Source organism: Solanum lycopersicum, chromosome 3 (assembly GCF_036512215.1).
Source record: "Solanum lycopersicum chromosome 3, SLM_r2.1".
In the NCBI taxonomy this organism is placed as follows: Eukaryota; Viridiplantae; Streptophyta; class Magnoliopsida; order Solanales; family Solanaceae; genus Solanum; species Solanum lycopersicum.
In genome coordinates, this window is record NC_090802.1 from 8,694,825 (window position 1) to 8,716,869 (window position 22,045).

Consider the following 22,045-nt stretch of genomic DNA (forward strand, 5'->3'; position numbering starts at 1 on the left):
ACAAAGCCATAGTAGTGCTAAAATTGCTATATATTAGTAAAAAACAAAATCAAATGAAATATAGCAAAAGCGCGTTAAATTAGCAATACATCTCGGCAACACCACAAAATCAAAATAATAATAATAATAATTTTTTCTTTACCAAAAAATAATAATAATAATAATAAAATAAAATCTTTCATGATTGTACTAAACTCCCTATATATAGCTATCTTATTTGCCAGCAAATACCAACAAACTATCTATACTCAATATCATTCATCATTATTCTTTACACTCTCTCCAAAACTACATTATATTTTATTTTTTTTTCATTTTCAACAACAATATTTGTTATTTCTCCCAGAATTTTTTCTTTCAAAAATAAACATCTATAAGTCGTTAACTATGAAACTATTATCGGACATGGCTTCATGTAATTCACATGGTCAAGATTCGTCGTATTTCTTAGGGTGGCAAGAGTACCAAAAAAACCCCTACGATGAAATTCAGAATCCAAAAGGAATAATACAAATGGGTCTCGCAGAAAATCAGGTAAAAAAATTATCCCGTTAATTTATACATATATATATATATTTTATACGATGCAATATCAAATAATTTTATTTTATTTTCGCGTTACGCAGCTTTCATTCGATTTATTAGAGTCTTGGCTTGCCCAAAACCCAGACGCAGCTGGATTTAAGAGAAATGGAGAGTCTATATTTAGAGAACTTGCTTTATTTCAAGATTATCATGGCCTTCCTGACTTCAAAAATGTACGTTACATATCCACTTTAATTTTTTTTTTTTTAATAATAAAACTTTTACGTATTTAAGTACTTGTCAAGTTATAGGGTAATGGTAATGCGAATATCGCGCTCTTTTCAAACTATTATATAGAGAAGTACTGAAAACACTCTTATGAATTATTAGTTTCATTTTACGAACTGTTGACAATTTTAAAAACATTCCTTTACTTGACTACACCCCCAATCTTATAACATCAGTGAAATGCACCCATAAATTGTCGTCAAGTTTAGAAGTGTTTTAAACACTTCTCTCGATTTTTTATCAAGAGTCACGTGCTCGAACAAGAATTTGTGGGGGTGCATCTAAGTTCAGTTAGTTAAGTAGATTACTGTTTTGTTCAAGATTAAAATTAGAAGTTTTTTCAGTACCTTTTTTCCAAATTAAATTATATATAATTTGTTGTTTTAGTAGTTATTAAGTTATCATAATCTCACATTTTTATGTTTAATTAAATTAATGCAGGCATTGGTTCAATTTATGTCAGAAATTAGAGGAAATAAAGTTACCTTTAATCCAAACAAACTTGTCCTTACGGCCGGCGCTACTTCCGCAAATGAAACGCTCATGTTTTGCCTAGCCAACCCAGGCGATGCTTTTCTCCTTCCTACCCCTTACTACCCGGGGTACGTTATGTTTATTTTTTATACTGTCAGTGTATATAAGTTAAATTATTTTGATTACGTTATTTATATTACATTTGTACGTATGCAGATTTGATCGAGACTTAAAATGGAGGACCGGGGCGGAAATAGTTCCAATACAATGTACAAGTTCAAATGGTTTCCGAATTACACAATCTGCTCTTGAAGAATCTTATAAATTAGCGAAAACTCGCAATCTTAGAGTTAAAGGGGTACTAGTTACTAACCCATCGAACCCATTGGGCACCACATTAACGCGTAACGAGCTCGAACTACTTGTTAGCTTTGTTGCGGAAAAGGGGATTCATCTTATTAGCGATGAAATATATTCAGGCACGGTTTTTAACTCACCCAAGTTCGTTAGTGTTATGGAAGTATTAATCGAAAATAATTATATGTACACCGAAGTTTGGGATCGAGTTCACATTGTTTATAGCCTTTCGAAAGATTTAGGCCTTCCCGGTTTTCGAATCGGGGCGATTTACTCGAACGACGCGGTCATTGTCTCCGCGGCTACAAAAATGTCGAGTTTTGGGTTAATTTCATCACAAACTCAATACCTTTTATCGGCTATGTTAGCCGATAAAAAGTTTACGAAGAAATATATCTCCGAAAATCAAAAGAGGCTCAAGAAAAGACATGCAATGTTAGTGAAAGGACTTGAGAGTAGTGGAATTAGTTGTCTTGAGAGCAATGCGGGTTTGTTTTGTTGGGTCGATATGAGACATTTATTAAAGACCAATACATTTGAAGCAGAAATTGAGCTATGGAAGAAAATAGTTTATGAAGTTAGGCTTAATATTTCGCCTGGATCATCATGTCATTGTACTGAACCGGGTTGGTTTCGTGCATGTTTTGCGAACATGTCAGAAGATACATTGAATCTCGCTATTCAACGTATTAAAAGTTTTGTTGATTCCTCTGATGTGATTGGTATCAATGTTGACCAAAGTAATCAGACTAATCAGAATACAAGTACAAGTCCAAAGAAAAAGTTATTTGCCAAGTGGGGTTTTCGGTTATCGTTCAACGACAGAGAACGATAGTCTGTGTGAACAGAAGGTCGATTCAAAATTCAAATTTGATATCGCCAACGTGAACATTCCCTTGTCCATGGTGATTTTTTATAACTCAATATTTTTAGAAATTGAGTTTTCCATTATTATTTTTTAAAAAAATCAAATTATACATGATTTTTAATGTAGAGAATGCACTCGGTCCATGTGATGGATGAGAAGTGTTTTTTCATTTTCATTATTTATTTGTAAATGCACTCGGTCCATGTGATGGATGAGAAGTGTTTATTTCATATTTCATCATTATTTGTAAAAAAAAAAAAAAGAGAACATACTACAAAATATATATGTGTGAAATTAATATTCTTGAATTGTTCCAACTATAACATTATATCATAAGTTTTCTTGAATTATTCAACATTCTGGTCCCATTTAATTTTAAAAACATCAATACATGTTTACAGTTTATACGATACATTATTTGAGAAAATAGATAAATATTTATCGAATTCTTGACTACATATTTATATTTTGCTTGAGTCCTGTTACTCTCTTGAGTTTTTTAAAAACAAAATATATATCATCCTGAAACTAGACAACCACATTCTCAATATGTAGTAATGCGCACTCGTGCCAACTTATATTTATTATTATTTATATTTAATTTTTTATCCTTATCACTTTTTTCATTAATTACAAAAATTTGTATACTTTTTTTTCCTCTTTCTTCTTCTTCTTTTTTTTTTTGTTTTTTATTTCCTTCTAATTTCAAATCACTCACCCAAGAAAAAAATTAAAGTTATTTTTTTTAATCATTTTTTCATCATTTCATAGCACCCTTCAGGCACCTTGCAAGCTTGATAATTCTATCTCTTTTCTTTTTTTAAATTTTATTATGTTATTTCTTTGTCTCCACGACATTAAATTTGTAATATTTTATTTACGATTTTGCGATGTTTAAATTTTTGGGTCTTTACCAAACAACAATAGAAATTGAATATAAGATCTGATGGATGATGTATGTTACCAACCCAAAATCGGTTAGAAAGTAGATTAATGGTGTTGATATATGAAATAACTTGAGATTGATAAAAATGAAAAAAAGTTGGATGATGACCCAATTATGTACCCAAAACTCATGATCGAAAAATCTATTATATATTCATAATTGTTTTAATTGACTTGATTTCTACAATAATTTTAAAAGATCTAATAATAGAATGAATTTTTATGATGGAAGGTGTTTAATAGTTTTATTCTTTTTATTTTTTATTTTTTTTGATGATTTGCAGCGTTACTCTGTAGAAACTAGTGAAGCAAATTCTAAAAAATATTAGAAGATGGATAAAAAATATGGTTAATGCAATAATGGTGGTTTAAGGTGGAGTAAATCTTGAGTAATGAGAAAGAGAGGAAATAAAAGAAAAAGAAACAAAAAAACTTAAAAGAGAAAGGTAAAAAAAGTATATCTAATAAAAAGTTAAATTTAAAAATATTATTATAATATTATTTATTAGTTCTATCGACTTTCACGTGCCTTCAAGACAGTGAGACACTTTCTATGCCATATCAACATCTAAGGGTGTATTTTATTCAGTTTTAAAATAGTTTAGCAAGGTATAGAAATCCAACAAAGTTTAAGTATGTAGTCAGAATTCAGTAATAGGTTAGAAAGTATTTGTCTATTTTCTCTACATTGTTTATTTAGATTTTGATTATTATTCTAAAATAAAAAAGCAGTTAGGTGTACAAAATAAATTAAAATATTATACGGCAAATAAACAAATTAATTAATGGGAATAACATGCTACAATATGGATGCGGCGAAACTAACGGCAACACACCATGTCTTATCATGCCAACGTTGGAGGTTGGATATTGGCCAACTTGAATATCTTATATTAAAAAAAAAAAGAAATAAAAAAATATTTGTCAATAGACTTGAAAATAGTTTTTAAGTATAGATAGTAGAAAGGGAGAAAAAAAAAGATCGTCTGACTCGAGTTATGACTTGTTCAACACAAAGAGATTCAAACTTTAGTCAGATTTTAGATTTGATTTTAAACGGAAGTTATCATTGGCTCGAGTTATATATTATGTAAGAATAAGAAAAAGAATTAAAATATAAATAACAAGATGGCGTCATTTTGAATTCAATGATCCAAAAGGTGTGTGCTCGTTTGGCCATAAATTTTTCAAATAATATTTGGGAAAAATTTGGCAAATAATGCTTGTCCATACAATTTGTCATTATTTGGCAAATATTTTTGGCAAATATCCCAAATTTCTAAATACTAGTTTTTTCTAGTATTTGGACCAAATATCATTATCTGGGATATTTTAAAAATTAAAATTTTACCCCAATCTTTTATCTTTTACAAAAACACCCTCTCTAGTATTTGTTTGCGTTGTATTACATCATTTTTTACGTGAACACCAAAATAGTGATGAAATATTTAGTGAATATTAAATAATGATATGATTGTTGATGAAAATTATTAAAAATTGGCTTTAAGTAACAAAGTCATGTACTTTATCTACTTCACGATGTATGGAATAATTCTTGTTGCACTCACTCCAAATTACCACATTGCTTCAGTGTCATGAACATTATTTGTTATTGTTATAACTAACATTCAATTGACTTGTAATACAAACTTTTAGTTAGTTTTGATAGTTCTTAAAACTTGTGTGTATAAATCATATTTTTCTAAAAAGGTGAAATATATTTTCCAAATTTTATGGCCAAACACATGGTGAAATTTCACCCAAATTTTGACTCAAATAATATTTGCCAAGAATATTTGGAAATCTATGGCCAAACGCTAACTTGGTATGGAGTATTTTTTTTCATATTTGATTGTTTAAATTTTTTGAAAAATATACTTATTATATTTTTTAAAATTATGAATTTGTATCTACTATTTATTATCATTTTAATGAATTTTTACATATAAAAAAATTATCTTTAGCAACGAAAATATAAAATTCAATAAATTCATATCCTGTATTCATTTCTAGATTCTTATGAAGCATATATAATTAAAAAAATCTACTAAAATAAATATAAATAATAAATTTCTAATGACTAATAAAACATTGAACTCATGAATATCACTATTTGTTCATTCTCACATATAATAACATGTCTTCTCTAGTTCTAGACTTCTAGGCATTCCCATACTTAGCAAATTGAGGAATTAGTTAATAATTTGCTTTTGCTACATAACTTCACCAACAACGTTAGTAAGTAAAGTTGGTTGCAAGTAATCTCAACTTTTTAATGCATTTGACTTTGTACCGTTCCTAAATTTGGGCATTCACTTAAAGATGAGTTACACGTATTCAGAATTTTAAAACGATGGTTCACTATTATATCAATTTGATATTTTCGTTCTTAACATTAAATTGTTAAATTTTAAAAATTATAAATCCAAGTGTCTAACATATATAATACTACTAGTTTTAAATTTTAATATACACATTTGATTTAATTATATAAAATATTTACAATGCTAATTTTTATTGTAAATTTTTTAAGGAATTTTGAATATTATAACACACTTGAAAATTTTGAAAATTAAAGCAAAAAAAAATTTAATTGAAACGCCAAAAGTGTTACTGATAACACTTGGAGGGGTGTTACTAAAAAAAAGGATAGATATAAAATATATATTTCTATCTTTGCTAAGAGAGGTGCACCCAACCATCATCAAATTATTATATGTTACTGTTAATGTGGGTTCACACTTGTATATCTAAATATTTTAAAAAAAAATATAACACTACAATATACGATATAAAGAGAGAAGCATGGGTTCACGTGAACCCACATAACCCCTCTAGATACGTCTCTAGATATGATGATAAATTTAAGCATTCGTCAATTTGTATTTTTGAATTTTTTGATTTTTTTTATTCAATTTCGGTGTTAAGTAACTTTTACTAAAATTTCTCAAAATTTGGTTAAATTTAAACTGAACAACTTTCACATATATCAAACATAAAATTCATATTTGTATGCAATAATGAAGTTTACATAATTGCGCTCCATATCAAACGAATATATGTATAATTCGCTATACATATACAATTGAAGCGAATTGTATAAAACGAAGTGTATCAAACGAGAAAGAGAAAGAGACTTGGGCAAAGAATTGTATAAAAAGAAGTGTATAAAGTATAATTATAAGTGTATAGGACGATTATATACAATTTGAATTTGTATAAAACGAGAAAGGGAGAAAGACAAAAGAGACTTGGGCAGGGAATATACAATTGAATCGAATTGTATAAAATGAGAAAGAGAGATATTATATACAATCTGAATTTGTATAAAACGAGAAAGAGAGAAATTATATACAATTTGAATTTGTATAAAACGAGAAAGAGAGAAATTATATACAATTTAATTTGAATTTGTATAAAAAGAGAAAGAGAGAAAGACAAAAGAGATTTGGGCAGCGAAGTACTTTTATTGTATAATTATAAGGTATAAGACGGAGATTGATAGAATATAAGCCTTCACTTAACAAGTAATGGACCAGGTCCCTTACTACACTCCAGAAAAATACCAGAAAGTTAAATGCAGTAAAATCAACACAATGATTTTACGTGGAAACCTCCTTGCTTAAGGGAGTAAAACCACGACCTGTCTCGCAGGATTTTCAATCGTTTTCACTAATCTTCAAAAGCAAAAGTAAAACACGATTACACCAAACGTAAGAAAAAGTTATCAATCTTACAGTTAAGCAATAATCCTCTATTGCTTAACAAACCTAAGTAGAAAACAATCTACCCACTAAGCTATCCCACCTGGACAACCTAGACTTTTAACACAACACCCCAATTCCTTTATAGATTCAGGAGTGGTTTACAGTTTAAGAACAAGAGAATGTATTCCTAAACAACTAGACGAAAAGCTCCAGGTATTGCTGTTGTTCTTGGAATAATTCTGCCTTTGCTTTGTAGTAGCCTTTGCAAGAGTTCTTGAAAAGTTTTTATCAAGTTGCAAAAACTAAACAGAAATGTTTAGGAAAGTGCCTTTTATATGAGCAAGTCACTTTCCTAAACTTCTTTGCCATTGGCTGGAAAAGTCACACTTTTTGACGCCATCGGGAAGTGTGCACCTACTTTCTGTACCGTCTCCAGCTGGCAATCAACTGGCTCCTCATCATGAGAGCCTGGTACCTCTACTAGGTCCCTGAGTTTGTTTCATCTACAATACTCAAGCAAGAACCCTGCAACAGACAATTAAGAAACTGGTACCTTTACAAGGTCCCCAGGTTTGTCAAATCATCAAAACTCCAAATAACAGAGATATATGTATTTGCATGTGTATATACAATTTTTTATCGGTTTATATAATAGAAACATAATTTATACAATTCTATTGTATAAAACGAGAGAGGTGAGCGAAGGAAGTGAGCGAGAGAGGAAGAGTGGCAAGCAAGAATATGAGGGAGAGAGTGACTCACAAACAGTTTGTTATGGAACACAAATAAATCAAACAGTAGCTACTATATTCATTTTATATTATTAGTTTGTCATTCTAAACTATTATCTCATTTAAATTTGCATTGAGAAGTGGATTTTTGAGTATTTATTGAATGCGTTTTTATTAAGCACTCACTCCATTTAAAAAAGAATAATTTTTTTTTGTAACAACTTTTTACGTGATATATTTGAGGTGACTAGACTATTTTGTATGAAACAGAATAATTTTTTTTTGTAACAACTTTTTACGTGATATTGTCACGACCCAAAACCGAGCCGCGACTGGCACCCACACTTACCCTCCTATGTGAGCGAACCAACCAATCTAAACCTTAACATTTCAATGTAATATCATCATAAAATAATGCGGAAGACTTAAACTCATTAATAAAAACCAATTCAATAACTATTATTTCCCAAAATCTGGAAGTCATCATCACAAGAACATCTATGATCAAATTACTAAATCTAAGAGTTTCTAAGAAGCTAAAAATACATAAAAGCTAGTCCATGCCGGAACTTCAAGGCATCAAGACATGAAGAGGAAGATCCAGTCCAAGCTAGAAGCATTAGCTCACCCTGATATCCGGAGTAATGAAGACTTGCTAGAGTTACTGTTGAGTCGAAGATGACAGCACGTTTGCTGCACTCCACAAATAAACAAGAAGAAAACATAAAAGTAGGGGTCAGTACAAAACACGGGTACTGAGTAGATATCATCGGCCAACTCAAAATAGAAATCAATATATACCAAGTAATATCATAAAATCAACTATGATACTCAACATGTAGCAACAGCAAGTACTATATCATTAACAATTACCGTAAAGTTCACATATGAGGACTCAAGCCTCAATACCATACTCATTTGGGAATTATGTTCATTAGATTGAGTATATTACCATCTTTCAAGATTCATTATCTTTATTTCTCTTATGTCGGTACGTGACACTCCGCTCCCTCATATTCATTAATCCTCTTGTGTCGGTACGTGACACTCCGATCCCCTTAAATCTACGTGTCGGTTCGTGACACCCGATTCCCTAAATCTACGTGTCGGTTCGTGACACCCGATCCCCTAAATCTACGTGTCGGTTCGTGACACCCGATCCCCTAAATCTACGTGTCGGTTCGTGACACCCGATCCCCTAAATCTACGTGTCGGTTCGTGACACCCGATCCCCTAAATCTACATGTCGGTTCGTGACACCCGATCCCCTAATCTCCTTCTATCAATTCATCAAGCCTTCTTTCTCACCAAGGCATCATCAATCTCATTATTTTAGTTCATCACGCCTTCTTTTATACCAAGGCCTCATAATTAACAGAGAGATTAGGGTTTTGTAAGATTTGGGATTCAATAACTTCATCATGCTTATATAATCACAATTACATAATTACATTCACGCAAGCATACAATTAAGCACATAGCAGGGTTTACAATATTATCAATACATATCATTCGCTATTAAGAGTTTACTACGAATATCGTAAGAGAAACCATAACCTACCTCCACCGAAGATTAGTGATCAAGCAAGCAATTTCCCAAAGCTTTGTTCTTCTTCTCTCCCTGTTCGTTCGTTTTCTCCCTCTCTTGTGTTTTCAAATTTTCTTATTCCAACCCTCTTTCTTTCACCCTAATTAGTATATAATTAAGAATAAAAGATGGCAATAATAACCCACTAATTAACTTAAGGTTACCTCTTTTAACCCCTAAGTAATTAGACTTATTAACATTAACCCACTAACTTATAATTAAAGCAGGAATAGTAAAAAACGTCCCTTAAAACAATTAAGGAAATCCGACTCAGACTGGGATTAAGCAACCTGCGACGGCCCGTCGTGCCTGCGACGGTCCGTCCTGCAGGTCGTCGCAAGATTCAGAGACAATTTCCACCAAAAAGTCTGTGACGGTCCGTCACACATGTGACGGTCCGTCCTGCCATTTCGTTACGAAGTTAAGAGAGTCAATTTTCAGTACCAAATTTCATGTTTTCTAAGTGTTTTGAAACGAGACCCTGCGACGGTCCATCGTGCCCATGACGGTCCGTCGGGGGTCCGTCGCCTCTGCCTGTTTTTCCAGAAATAAAATCTGCTGCTCAAAACGACTAAACAGGTCGTTACAATAGATACCAATTTACCCATCGTTCGTCCCCGAACGATCACAAGAAGGAAAACAAGGGCGAAAAGGAGTACCTGAATCTGTAAACAGATGTGAGTATCTTTCTCGCATATCTGCCTCCTTCTCCCTAGTGGCTTCTTCAACGGGTCGATTCTTCCATTGAACTTTGATGGATGCAATCTCCCTTGATCTCAACTTGCGAATTTCTCTATCTAGAATGGCAACAGGTTCCTCCTCATAAGACAAATTCTCATCAAGCAAAACTGAATCCCAACGGATAATGTAGTTTCCATCCCCATGGTATCTTTTCAACATCGACACATGGAATACCGGATGCACTCCGGACAGCCCTGGAGGAAAGGCTAACTCATAAGCCACCTCCCCTACTCGCTTAAGTACTTCAAATGGACCAATATACCTTGGGCTAAGTTTACCTCGCTTACCAAACCGCATCACCCCTTTCATTGGCGAAACCTTCAATAAGACTTGTTCACCTTCCATAAACTCCAAGTCTCTAACCTTTCGATCTGCGTACTCCTTCTGTCTACTTTGCGCCGCTAGAAGCTTTTCTTGAATAGATTTCACTTTATCTAACGATTCCCTCAGAAGGTCAGTACCCCAAGGTCTAACTTCAAATGAATCAAACCACCCAATGGGAGACCTACATCTTCTCCCATATAGTGCCCCAAATGGGGCCATATCAATGCTTGAGTGATAACTATTGTTGTAGGAGAACTCTGCTAAGGGTAAGAAGCTATCCCACTGACCACCAAATTCTATCACACATGCACGAAGCATATCCTCCAACACTTGAATCGTTCACTCAGACTGACCATCGGTCTGAGGATGGAACGCAGTACTAAGGTCCAACCTAGTACCCAATTCCGCATGCAGTGTTTTCCAAAACTTAGAAGTAAACTGCGTACCTCTATCTGATATAATGGAGAGTGGAACCCCATGCAATCGCACCACTTCCGAGATGTAAAGTTTGGCTAACTTCTCTGCATTGTAAGTCACCTTGACCGGAATGAAGTGAGCAGACTTAGTTAACCTATCAACACTTACCCAAATAGAATCAAACTTTCTCAATGTCTTTGGAAGACCAACCACGAAATCCATTGCAATCCTTTCCCACTTCCATTCAGGAATGGGCATTCTCTGAAGTGTTCCTCCGGGCCTTTGGTGTTCATACTTCACTTGTTGACAGTTTGGACATTTGGCAATAAAATCCACAATATCACGCTTCATTCTACTCCACCAAAAGTGTTGCTTTAGGTCACAGTACATCTTGGTTGCACCCGGATGTGTCGAATACCTTGAACTATGAGAAGTTCAGATTCTGGCTAACGACCTTATGAGATTAGAAGTAAATGAGAAGGGAGGATTTTTAGCTTGTGTGGAGGCAAGATCCTCCTTCCTTGACAAGATTAAGGGAAAGCAGTTTAATGATGAAAAATTGATCCGGATCCGAGATAAAGTGTTGCAAGGAGAGGCTAAAGAAGCGACAATCGATGAGGAAGGTGTTTTGAGGATTAAAGCATCCGCTACAACATTCGCCTTCCCCGGATGATACAAAATCGTGATGTCGTAGTCCTTCAGTAGTTCCATCCATCTCCTCTGTCTCAAGTTCAAATCTTTCTGAGTAAAGACATACTATAGGCTACGATGATCCGTATAGACCTCACACTTAACCCCATATAAATAGTGTCTCCATTGCTTTAATGCAAACACTACCGCGGCTAATTCCAAATCATGAGTTGGATAGTTCCGTTCATGCACTTTTAATTGTCTTGAAGCATAAGCAATCACATTCTTCTCTTGCATTAGCACTGCACCCAAACCCGAATAGGATGCATCACAATAGACAATGAAATTCTTACCTTCCACTGGCAAGGTGAGAATTGGTGCAGTAGTCAACAGAGTCTTGAGCTTCTGAAAGCTTTCCTCACACTCATCCGACCATACAAATGGAACATTTTGCTTAGTCAAGTTCGTCAGTTGGGAGGCAATAGAAGAGAATCCCTTGACAAATCGGCGGTTGTAGCTAGCTAACCCAACAAAGCTCCTTATTTTTGACACATTAGTAGGTCTTACCCAATTCTTCACTGTCTCAATCTTAGAAGGATCCACCATCACTCCATCCTTAGAAACCACGTGCCCCAAGAAGGACACTGCATCTAGCCAAAACTCACACTTAGAGAAATTGGCATAAAGCTTTTTCTCCCTCAACATTTCCAATACCATTCTCAAATGCTCCTCATGTTCCTCCTTACTTTTAGAGTATATTAGTATATCGTCAATAAAGACGATCACAAAGAGATCCAAATATGGCTTAAAAATCCCGTTCATCAAACTCATGAACGCAGCAGGGGCATTCGTAAGACCAAAAGACATCACTACAAATTCGTAATTCCCATACCTGGTTCTAAAAGCAGTCTTTGGCACATCCGTTGCCCGTATTTTCAATTGATGATAACCGGATCTCAAGTCAATCTTAGAGAAGACACAAGCACCTTGTAACTGATCGAACAAGTCGTCAATGCGAGAAAGAGATACTTGTTCTTTATGGTTACCTTGTTCAACTGCTGGTAGTCTATGCACATCCGAAAACTCCCATCCTTCTTCTTTACAAACAAAACTGGAGCACCCCAAGGAGATGCACTTGGTCTAAGGAAGCCTTTGCTCAACAACTCTTGAAGTTGTGCTTTTAACTCTCTTAACTCCTCGGGAGCCATTCTATAAGGGGGTATAGAAATGGGGCGAGTACCCGGTTCAAGATCAATACAGAAGTCAATATCCCTATCTGGTGGCATACCAGGAAGATTTGCAGGGAACACATCCAGAAACTCACGGACCACCGAAACCGACTCAATCGGAGGCACTTGGGTAGTGTCGTCCTTGAGATGTGCTAAGAAAGCTAAACACCCTTTACTAACCATTTTCCTAGCACGAAGAAAGGAGATGATACGCACCGGATTGGAAGTGTAGTCACCCTCCCACACTAACGGATCTGTCCCAGGCTTGGCTAACGTCACCGTTTTAGCATTACAATCCAAAATCGCAAATTGCGGAGAAAGCCAAGTCATACCCAGGATTACATCAAAATCATCCATTTCTAAGATAACCAAATCTACATAAGTGTTGCTCCCCACAAAGTTCACCAAACAAGACCTATATACCTTTTCAACTACCACAGACTCACCCACCGGAGTAGAAACACGAATAGGCATATCAAGTAATTCACAATGTAAATTTAGACCATTAGCAAATGAGAAAGATACATAAGAAAATGTGGATCCAGGATCAAACAATACAGAAGCCATGCAATCACAAACCAGAAGATTACCTGTGATGACAACATCAGATGCCTCCGCTTCAGACTACCCAGGGAAAGCATAACAATGGGCTCTTTCGTTTGTTTGTCCGCTGCCCCTACCATGTTGTGATGTAGTGGCTCCAGTTTTCCCATCACCCCGGCCATTTTGGTGACCACCATTACCTCGACCACCACGTCCTCCAGAATAACGGCCTCTACCATGACCACCTCTACCTCTAGCTATTGGGGGTCTATAACTCTGTTTGGGACAATTCCTCCTAATATGTCCAGTCTCCCCACATCCATAACACTCTCTAGAGTCAAGCATAGGTCTCTCATAGAAGTGTTCACCGGTCTGAGGTGGACCCCCAACTACAGTCTGTAGTGAAGACTGAATGGGTCAAACTGAGTAACCTCCGGAACCCTGTCCTCTAGAGTAAGAACCATTAAACTCACCTCCCTTTCGAAACCTCTTTAATGTCGATGCCATGGTGAATTCATCTGGCTTCACTCCTTCCACCTCTACCACGAAATCTACCACTTCTTGGAAGGATTTTGCCGTAGCCGCTACCTGTAAGGCTGAAATCCGCAACTCTGACCTCAACCCCTTCACAAAACGACGAATCCGCTCTTGTGGACTGAAACAAAGTTGGGTGGCATATCTGGATAGTGCACGAAACTTAGCCTCATATGCATTGACCGACATCCTACCTTGCTCTAGGCTCAAGAACTCATCCTTTTTCCTACCCAACAAAGTCCGGGGGATATACTTCTCCATAAACAAGCTAGAGAATGAGGCCCAAGTCATAGGTGGTGCCTCCGTTGGTTGACACTCAACATGTGACCGCCACCACATTTTGGCGTTCCCTTGAAACTGATAACTCACGAACTCAACACCAAACCGTTCTACTATACCCATCTTGTGTAGTAGCTCATGACAGTCAACCAGAAAATCGTAAGCATCCTCAGATTCAGCACCCTTGAAGACTGGAGGTTTCAATTTCAAGAACTTACTGAAAAGTTCATGCTGATCATTTGTCATTATAGGCCCAGTAGTCAGACGAGGAAACGTTCCTATTTCCAATGGAACATCCATGCGGGGAGCCATAGTGGCTGCATGTTGTACCTCTGAAACCGGAGGTGTTGGTGCAGAAAACACTGGAGGGGCCTGACCCTGATCAGACAACCCACTAAGATAAGCGAGAACCTGATTGATCATCTCTGGGGAAGGTTGGGGTGGCAATTCCTCATTTTGCACTTGTTCATTCTCCCCTTCCTCACCCTCTCTTACCACTTCCTCAGTCGGTGGGGGAGTCACCGCCCTAGTATCAGACGGGCTAGGTGCTCGTCCTCTTCCTCTAGAGGACGTCCTCCCACGACCTCTACCACGGCCTCTTGCCGCTACTCTTCCTCGAGCTACAGCCCCAGTGGCTGGCTCGGATGCTTCTTGTCTTGCCGATGTTGGCGTTGGCGCAGTTGTTGCTCTAGTTCTAACCATCTGCGAAACAGAGTGAAGATGGTCAGATACCAATTTGTATCACCTAGATACCAATTGGAAACTCAAGTTATAGCACGAAAGAAAGAATGAAAGAATGGAATTTTCCTAAAGTCTTATAGCCTCTCAAAGAAAAGTAAAGGCGTCCCCCTACCGTTCCTTAAGACTCTACTAGACTCGTTCTTGTGTGATGAGACCAACGAACCTAATGCTCTGATGCCAAGTTTGTCACGACCCAAAATCGAGCCGCGACTGGCACCCACACTTACCCTCCTATGTGAGCGAACCAACCAATCTAAACCTTAACATTTCAATGTAATATCATCATAAAATAATGCGGAAGACTTAAACTCATTAATAAAAACCAATTCAATAACTATTATTTCCCAAAATCTAGAAGTCATCATCACAAGAACATCTATGATCAAATTACTAAATCTAAGAGTTTCTAAGAAGCTAAAAATACATAAAAGCTAGTCCATGCCGGAACTTCAAGGCATCAAGACATGAAGAGGAAGATCCAGTCCAAGCTAGAAGCATTAGCTCACCCTGATATCCGGAGTAATGAAGACTGGATAGAGTTACTATTGAGTCGAAGATGACGGCACGTTTGCTGCACTCCACAAATAAACAAGAAGAAAACATAAAAGTAGGGGTCAGTACAAAATACGGGTACTGAGTAGATATCATCGGCCAACTCAAAATAGAAATCAATATATACCAAGTAATATCGTAAAATCAACTATGATACTCAACATGTAGCAACAACAAGTACTATATCATTAACAATTACCGTCAAGTTCGCACATGAGGACTCAAGCCTCAATACCATACTCATTTGGGAATTATGTTCATTAGATTGAGTATATTACCATCTTTCAAGATTCATTATCTTTATTTCTCTTGTGTCGGTACGTGACACTCCGCTCCCTCATATTCATTAATCCTCTTGTGTCGGTACGTGACACTCCGATCCCCTCAAATCTACGTGTCAGTTCGTGACACCTGATCCCCTAAATCTACGTGTCGGTTCGTGACACCCGATCCCCTAAATCTATGTGTCGGTTCGTGACACCCGATCCCCTAAATCTACGTGTCGGTTCGTGACACCCGATTCCCTAATCTCCTTCTATCAATTCATCAAGCCTTCTTTCTCACCAAGGCATCATCAATCTCATTATTTTAGTTCATCACGCCTTCTTTTATACCAAGGCCTCATCATTAACAGAGAGATTAGGGTTTTGTAAGATTTGGGATTCAATAACTTCATCATGCTTATATAATCACAATTACATAATTACATTCATGCAAGCATACAATTAAGCACATAGCAGGGTTTATAATATTATCAATACATATCATTCGCTATTAAGAGTTTACTACGAATATCGTAAGAGAAACCATAACCTACCTCCACCGAAGATTAGTGATCAAGCAAGCAATTTCCCAAAGCTTTGTTCTTCTTCTCTCCCTGTTCGTTCGTTTTCTCCCTCTCTTGTGTTTTCAAATTTTCTTATTCCAACCCTCTTTCTTTCAATTAGTATATAATTAAGAATAAAAGATGGCAATAATAACCCACTAATTAACTTAAGGTTACCTCTTTTAACCCCTAAGTAATTAGACTTATTAACATTAACCCACTAACTTATAATTAAAGCAGGAATAGTCAAAAACGTCCCTTAAAACAATTAAGAAAATCCGACTCAGACTAGGATTACGCAACCTGCGATGGCCCGTCGTGTCTGCGACGATCCGTCCTGCAGGTCGTCGCAAGATTCAGAGACAATTTCCACCAAAAAGTCTGTGACGGTCCGTCACACATGTGACGGTCCGTCCTGCCATTTCGTTACGAAGTTCAGAGAGTCGATTTTCAGTACCCAAATTCAGATTTTCTAAGTGTTTTGAAACGAGACCCTGCGACGGTCCGTCGTGCCCATGACGGTCCGTCGTGGGGTCCGTCGCCTCAGCCTGTTTTTCCAGAAATAAAATCTACTGCTCAAAACGACTAAACAGGTCGTTACAGATATATTTAAGGTGACTAGACTATTTTGTATAAAACGAGAAAATATTATTTTTAGTTATTAGTCAATAGTCCAACTTATCTGGCTTACTCTACGTTGAGGTCAATTTTTTTTTTTATAATTAATTATTATTATTTGTCTTACTACGGTATTGTTCTCACCCGTCTCAGTTCTCATTAGAATTTATACTGAACCATGTTATGCTCCATCAAATATCATATTTTAAATAAATATTAGACAAAACTAAAGACAAAGTTGACTTTTACTTCACAAACATGAGTAATTGTTTGAATAAACTTTTAAATTTTTTAATTTGTTATTTGGTGATAAAATATATACATATATATGAAAAGAACTTTCTATCATTGTAACGATATGTTGCCAAAACCGTTTTAATAGGTTGGTGCAATAATTAGGCATGAAAAAAAATAATTTCCCTAAATATAAATTAAATATTTGAGATCAGGCAATATTTTTATACATATTAATCAATATAATTATGATCCCAATTAATAATTCGAACAATATAAACCCCATTATGGGCAACACCATAATGTATCATATTGATGTTGACCCAGATTTTCAGAAGATATTGAACATATAAAACATTATTTTCTTCATTTTAATTTTTCCATCTTAATTTTATGAGGCATAGAATTTTAAAAGTAAAAAAGAATTAGTTTTAAATTAAAAATATTTATAATATATCAAAATACTTTCTAATCTCATGGTCTTAAATATGTCATATATTAAAATACTTTTTAATTTCACAGCCTTAAATATGTCACATAAAGTGTTTAAAATTAAAAGTTGTCTTATCAATAAAAAGATGTGTTGTATTTTTCAAATTATAATCGATGAGGTTGGTAGTAATTATATAATCATTGAAATAATAAGAAATAATGCAAATCAATGAATCATTGAAATAATAAGAAATAATGCAAGTAGGATTTTTAAAATATTTATTTGATTATGTTGACTCTATGCATGTGCCAAACGTAATAAATTAAAATGCTTATTATTGAGCACCATATGATATGCTTTCCGTTATAATTATAACTAACCAAACATATATACTTAGTTCGTTACAATTTATTTATTTATTGTTCAAATTATTTTAGTTGTGATTCATTTAGCTCATCTGATTCTGGACGGTTGTTAAATTCATAATTTAACATATACTGATCACCATATATATATATATGATTTATGTATGTTTGGTACGAAAAATAATATATTTTTCATGGAAAATGTTTCTTCAGAAAAATGAATGATTTTTTTTTTAAAATTTTATTATTATATTATGTAAAGAATATATAATTCTAAAAATTACTTATACATCATTCTTCAGACGTGAGTCACAAGAGTGGGGTGAAGATGAATCGTACTGGAGAGCAGGAAGGATACAATTAACATGTATATGTAACTTGTTGATATTGTTTTTTCTACTTCCACTAGAAAAATACTCATTTTAAAGAGCTTGTGTTCTCTTAGAATATCTATAAAAAAAAATTTGACCAATCGAACGTGAAATTTTTTGAAAATATTCTACACCAAACACATCCTAATTATCCCTTACTAGTTGACTAATTGAATTTTGAGTTTAAATCATCTAAGATTATGTTAATTAACAATCGAGATCTCCCAGCATTAACCATTAATTTGTAGTCAAATGTTTCATTTTTGGTTAGCAAAAGATTTAGGCCTAAGACCAACTATTAATCAACAAAGATACTGAGAGTAATAAATTGAATTTACATGAAGACATAATGTTTAAACTTTTTGGGACATAAATAACTTTAATTAGTACAATGTTGTTTCCAGTCAAAACAAGGATTTCTAACCCCAGATTTAACACTAAAATATTTTAATTAGGCTGATAAAATTAATACCAGGATTAAATTAGGTGACTGAGGCCACAAAAAAGACAATGTTAATTGTTTGTGTCCCTCACTAATGGAAAAAATGAGTTACATTGTTGTCTCCTACTTATACAATCTTGAGAAATCTTCACCTGATTATAAATAGTGTTTAAAGTTAAATTAGGTTAAATGTCAATCAAAAAATTATTAGAGTTAGAGTCAACATTATATTTTGTTTAAAATATAATGTTAGGTCAGTATGTTAAATATTAATTGTATTAATTGTTCACGCTCCCTATGTCTAGTCCTCAGTTACGGGGTGAGGTTGAATGTTAAAAATGTCTCAATAGGTTGATCGGTAATAGACTATTGTCTTATCTGATCGGTAATAGACTATATTGTCTTATTTAATCTTGGACAAACCTCACCTCATGAACAAACTTTTAAGGTTAAGCCTCAGAATTTTTCTTCTTTAACGAATACAAACTAGCTTAATATTGTTACAAAATCATCCTACATACTACAATCGAAACTACTACTTGGAAGACTATTTGTGCAATAACTCGAGGCTCTCGTGTTTGGTGCGCGAACAAAAGTTTCACATTAGTAATTGGAAAAACAAAAATATAATTAAACTATAAGTAAGGTGAAAGAATACTCTTAATAATGCGAGACTTTTAAAGAAAAACAAATGATATAGTCACACTATATTAAAGTTATCTTTAGACTAAATGAACTCAACATCTAAAAAATACAATCCATAACAAAGATTTGATTGAAATTGAATGGTATGGGGAGTCATATGGGTTTCACATGAGTAGGTCATGCAAGAACATGGAAAAGAACATAGAAACACTAGTTGCACAATAATTCTCCTAACTATTGTTAAGCAGGTTGGGTATTAGGGTTTCATTCAAGGATTAATAACATACTATATATGCATGTCTTTTTGTAGTTCATCCTAGACAATATTGGTCATTTCAGATTAATGAACATGACACTTTGTCTCACCAATTATAAACTACATATTTCCCTACTTCCCTTACCTCTACATTTAATTCTCTTAGGACAACAATAGGTTATCATATACACAATATTTTCACCTATTCATTAATTCAATTTATATGATATAATTTAATTGTGTACGAATTTCTAAAAAAACTTTTGAAATTTGTAGCAATCTTAAACATGTCATGAGAGCTATTAAGTTTTGAAGTAAAAGTGTTCTCAAATATAGTGTCCACAAAGACAATAGCATTTATTCAGATTGTTCTTGTCTAAAGTGTCTGGACTATGGTCCATATATCTCGTTGATATTTTATTGGAAAAAAATATCTAATTAAATAAATATTTTTACCTCTCCTTATAGTTTGAAATAATTATATATTGTTTCATTAATTAATAATTTCATATCAAATTTCAAGTCAAATACAACTAGATATATGTATTTTTGTATCACATACACTAAGGGCCCGTTTGGATGGACTTAATAAAAGCACCTTTAAAAAAGTACTTTTGAAAGTGCTGAAACTTATTTTTAAAATAAGCAGTTATGCGTTTGGATAAAAGTGTTGAAGTTGAAAAAAAAAGTTGTTGATATGTTTGGAAAATAAGTGCTACAGCTTTTTAAATCAAAATGTCTGAAATACCCTTAAAAGCTGTTAACATTATAAAAGTTAATTAATTTATATTTTACAGCCATAAATAATTATATTTTGCTATCATTCACATATTTCTTTCTCATCACAAATTATTTATAAGAGGAATATAAACTTATTATAGATTTTAAAGATATATAATTTGAATAGATCAAAGAACGATTTAAGATTTTATTTTAGTTTCATCCATAGGTAATAATAATAGTCTATCATTCACATATTTCTTTATTATCACAAATTATTTATAAGAGGATTATATAAATTTTTATTTAAGTTATATGTGCAACTTATTTTACATTTTAATAATATATAATTTGAATAGATCACTTGAAAGATTTAAGATTTATTTTATTTTCATTCATTAGTAATAGTAATTGTCTATCATCCACACGTGAAAAGGGAAAAATAGAAGAAAGAGATGTTAGGGTTATGTGGGTAATTTGGAGATTGTATAAAAATATTAAGGGTAAAAAGGTAAAAATATGGTCAACTTAAAACAGCTTATAAGCTGGGAAAAAAAAAGCATCCCTACCCCAGCTTTTAACTTTTAGCTTAAAATAAGTTTTTTTTAAAACTTAAAATAAGTTATTTTGAGTGCCAAACAGCTAAATAAGTCAAAAATCAACTTTTAAGTCAGTTTGACAAGCTTTTAAGCTGAGCCAAACATGCTCTAAATCTGAGAGAGAGGAGTCTATGTAGCCAGATACATGTGAATCACACTAAATACATGTAGTTGAGATACCAGATACATTCTGAAATACGAACACATAGGGTGAGAGGAGATAGGGAGAGAGGCGAGTGAGAGTGTAAGATACACTTGAATATAGTGTATCTTCAATTAACTTACACCTAATTTTAACCCTGTAAAATACATGTATTTCGACCCGCATACAAATTAGCGTAAATGTAAGTAATTAGAAATTAATGAGATTTGTGTTATTTGCCTTTTTTAAGAGATGGCGGAGAAACAAAATTATTAAATCCCAATCAAATAAGACCAATTCTATTTGAGATAATCACAGAACAAGTACAATTAAGACACGATATTTTTTTACTATACATAAAGATTCTTTTTATTATTTACCAAACATAATTTAAAATTACAATACCTATCAAATTGGAGCAGATATGTGGTTTTCTAAATTTTGGATAACAATCACAAAAATTTGGGTTTATTTACGGAATGTGAATGTGGATCTTTTTCTTATATTGTGTGAAATTTGTTTTTACTATGTATTGTATAGAATGGACATATAATAGGAAACATTTCATCTTTTTGAACATTCATTATCTCTAGTCTGAAACTATCTATATATGTATGAAATGGTAATACAAATTTGGTTATTCAAATCTTTTTTATACATGTTTTAGTTTAAGTTAATATGTATACTAACTATGAAGATTGGTATAAAAGCTAGAGCTCACCAAATTTTATATTTATTAAGTATTTTAGTTTATGAAATGGATATGCAGACTGATAGATTGTGATATTCAACTTTATATAATACTAATTATTGGGATACTTTCACAATATAGCCGCTCAACATAAATAATTGTGACACATAGTTATAATTTGATAATTATAAGCTATAGCTATATTTCAAATGACAGTATTTGTATATTCG

At 33.8% G+C, this 22,045-nt stretch overlaps 1 protein-coding gene across 1 annotated transcript; it reads left to right on the top strand.

The window, feature by feature from the left end:
- The first annotated feature begins 324 nt into the window (after positions 1 to 324).
- ACS8 (1-aminocyclopropane-1-carboxylate synthase 8) lies at positions 325 to 2,762 on the top strand. Its single transcript, NM_001247231.2, is given in 4 exon segments — positions 325 to 534; positions 627 to 758; positions 1,255 to 1,415; positions 1,504 to 2,762. Coding segments are annotated over 4 exon segments (1,416 nt in total). The 5' UTR covers positions 325 to 387; the 3' UTR covers positions 2,480 to 2,762.
- Positions 2,763 to 22,045: the final 19,283 nt, after the last annotated feature.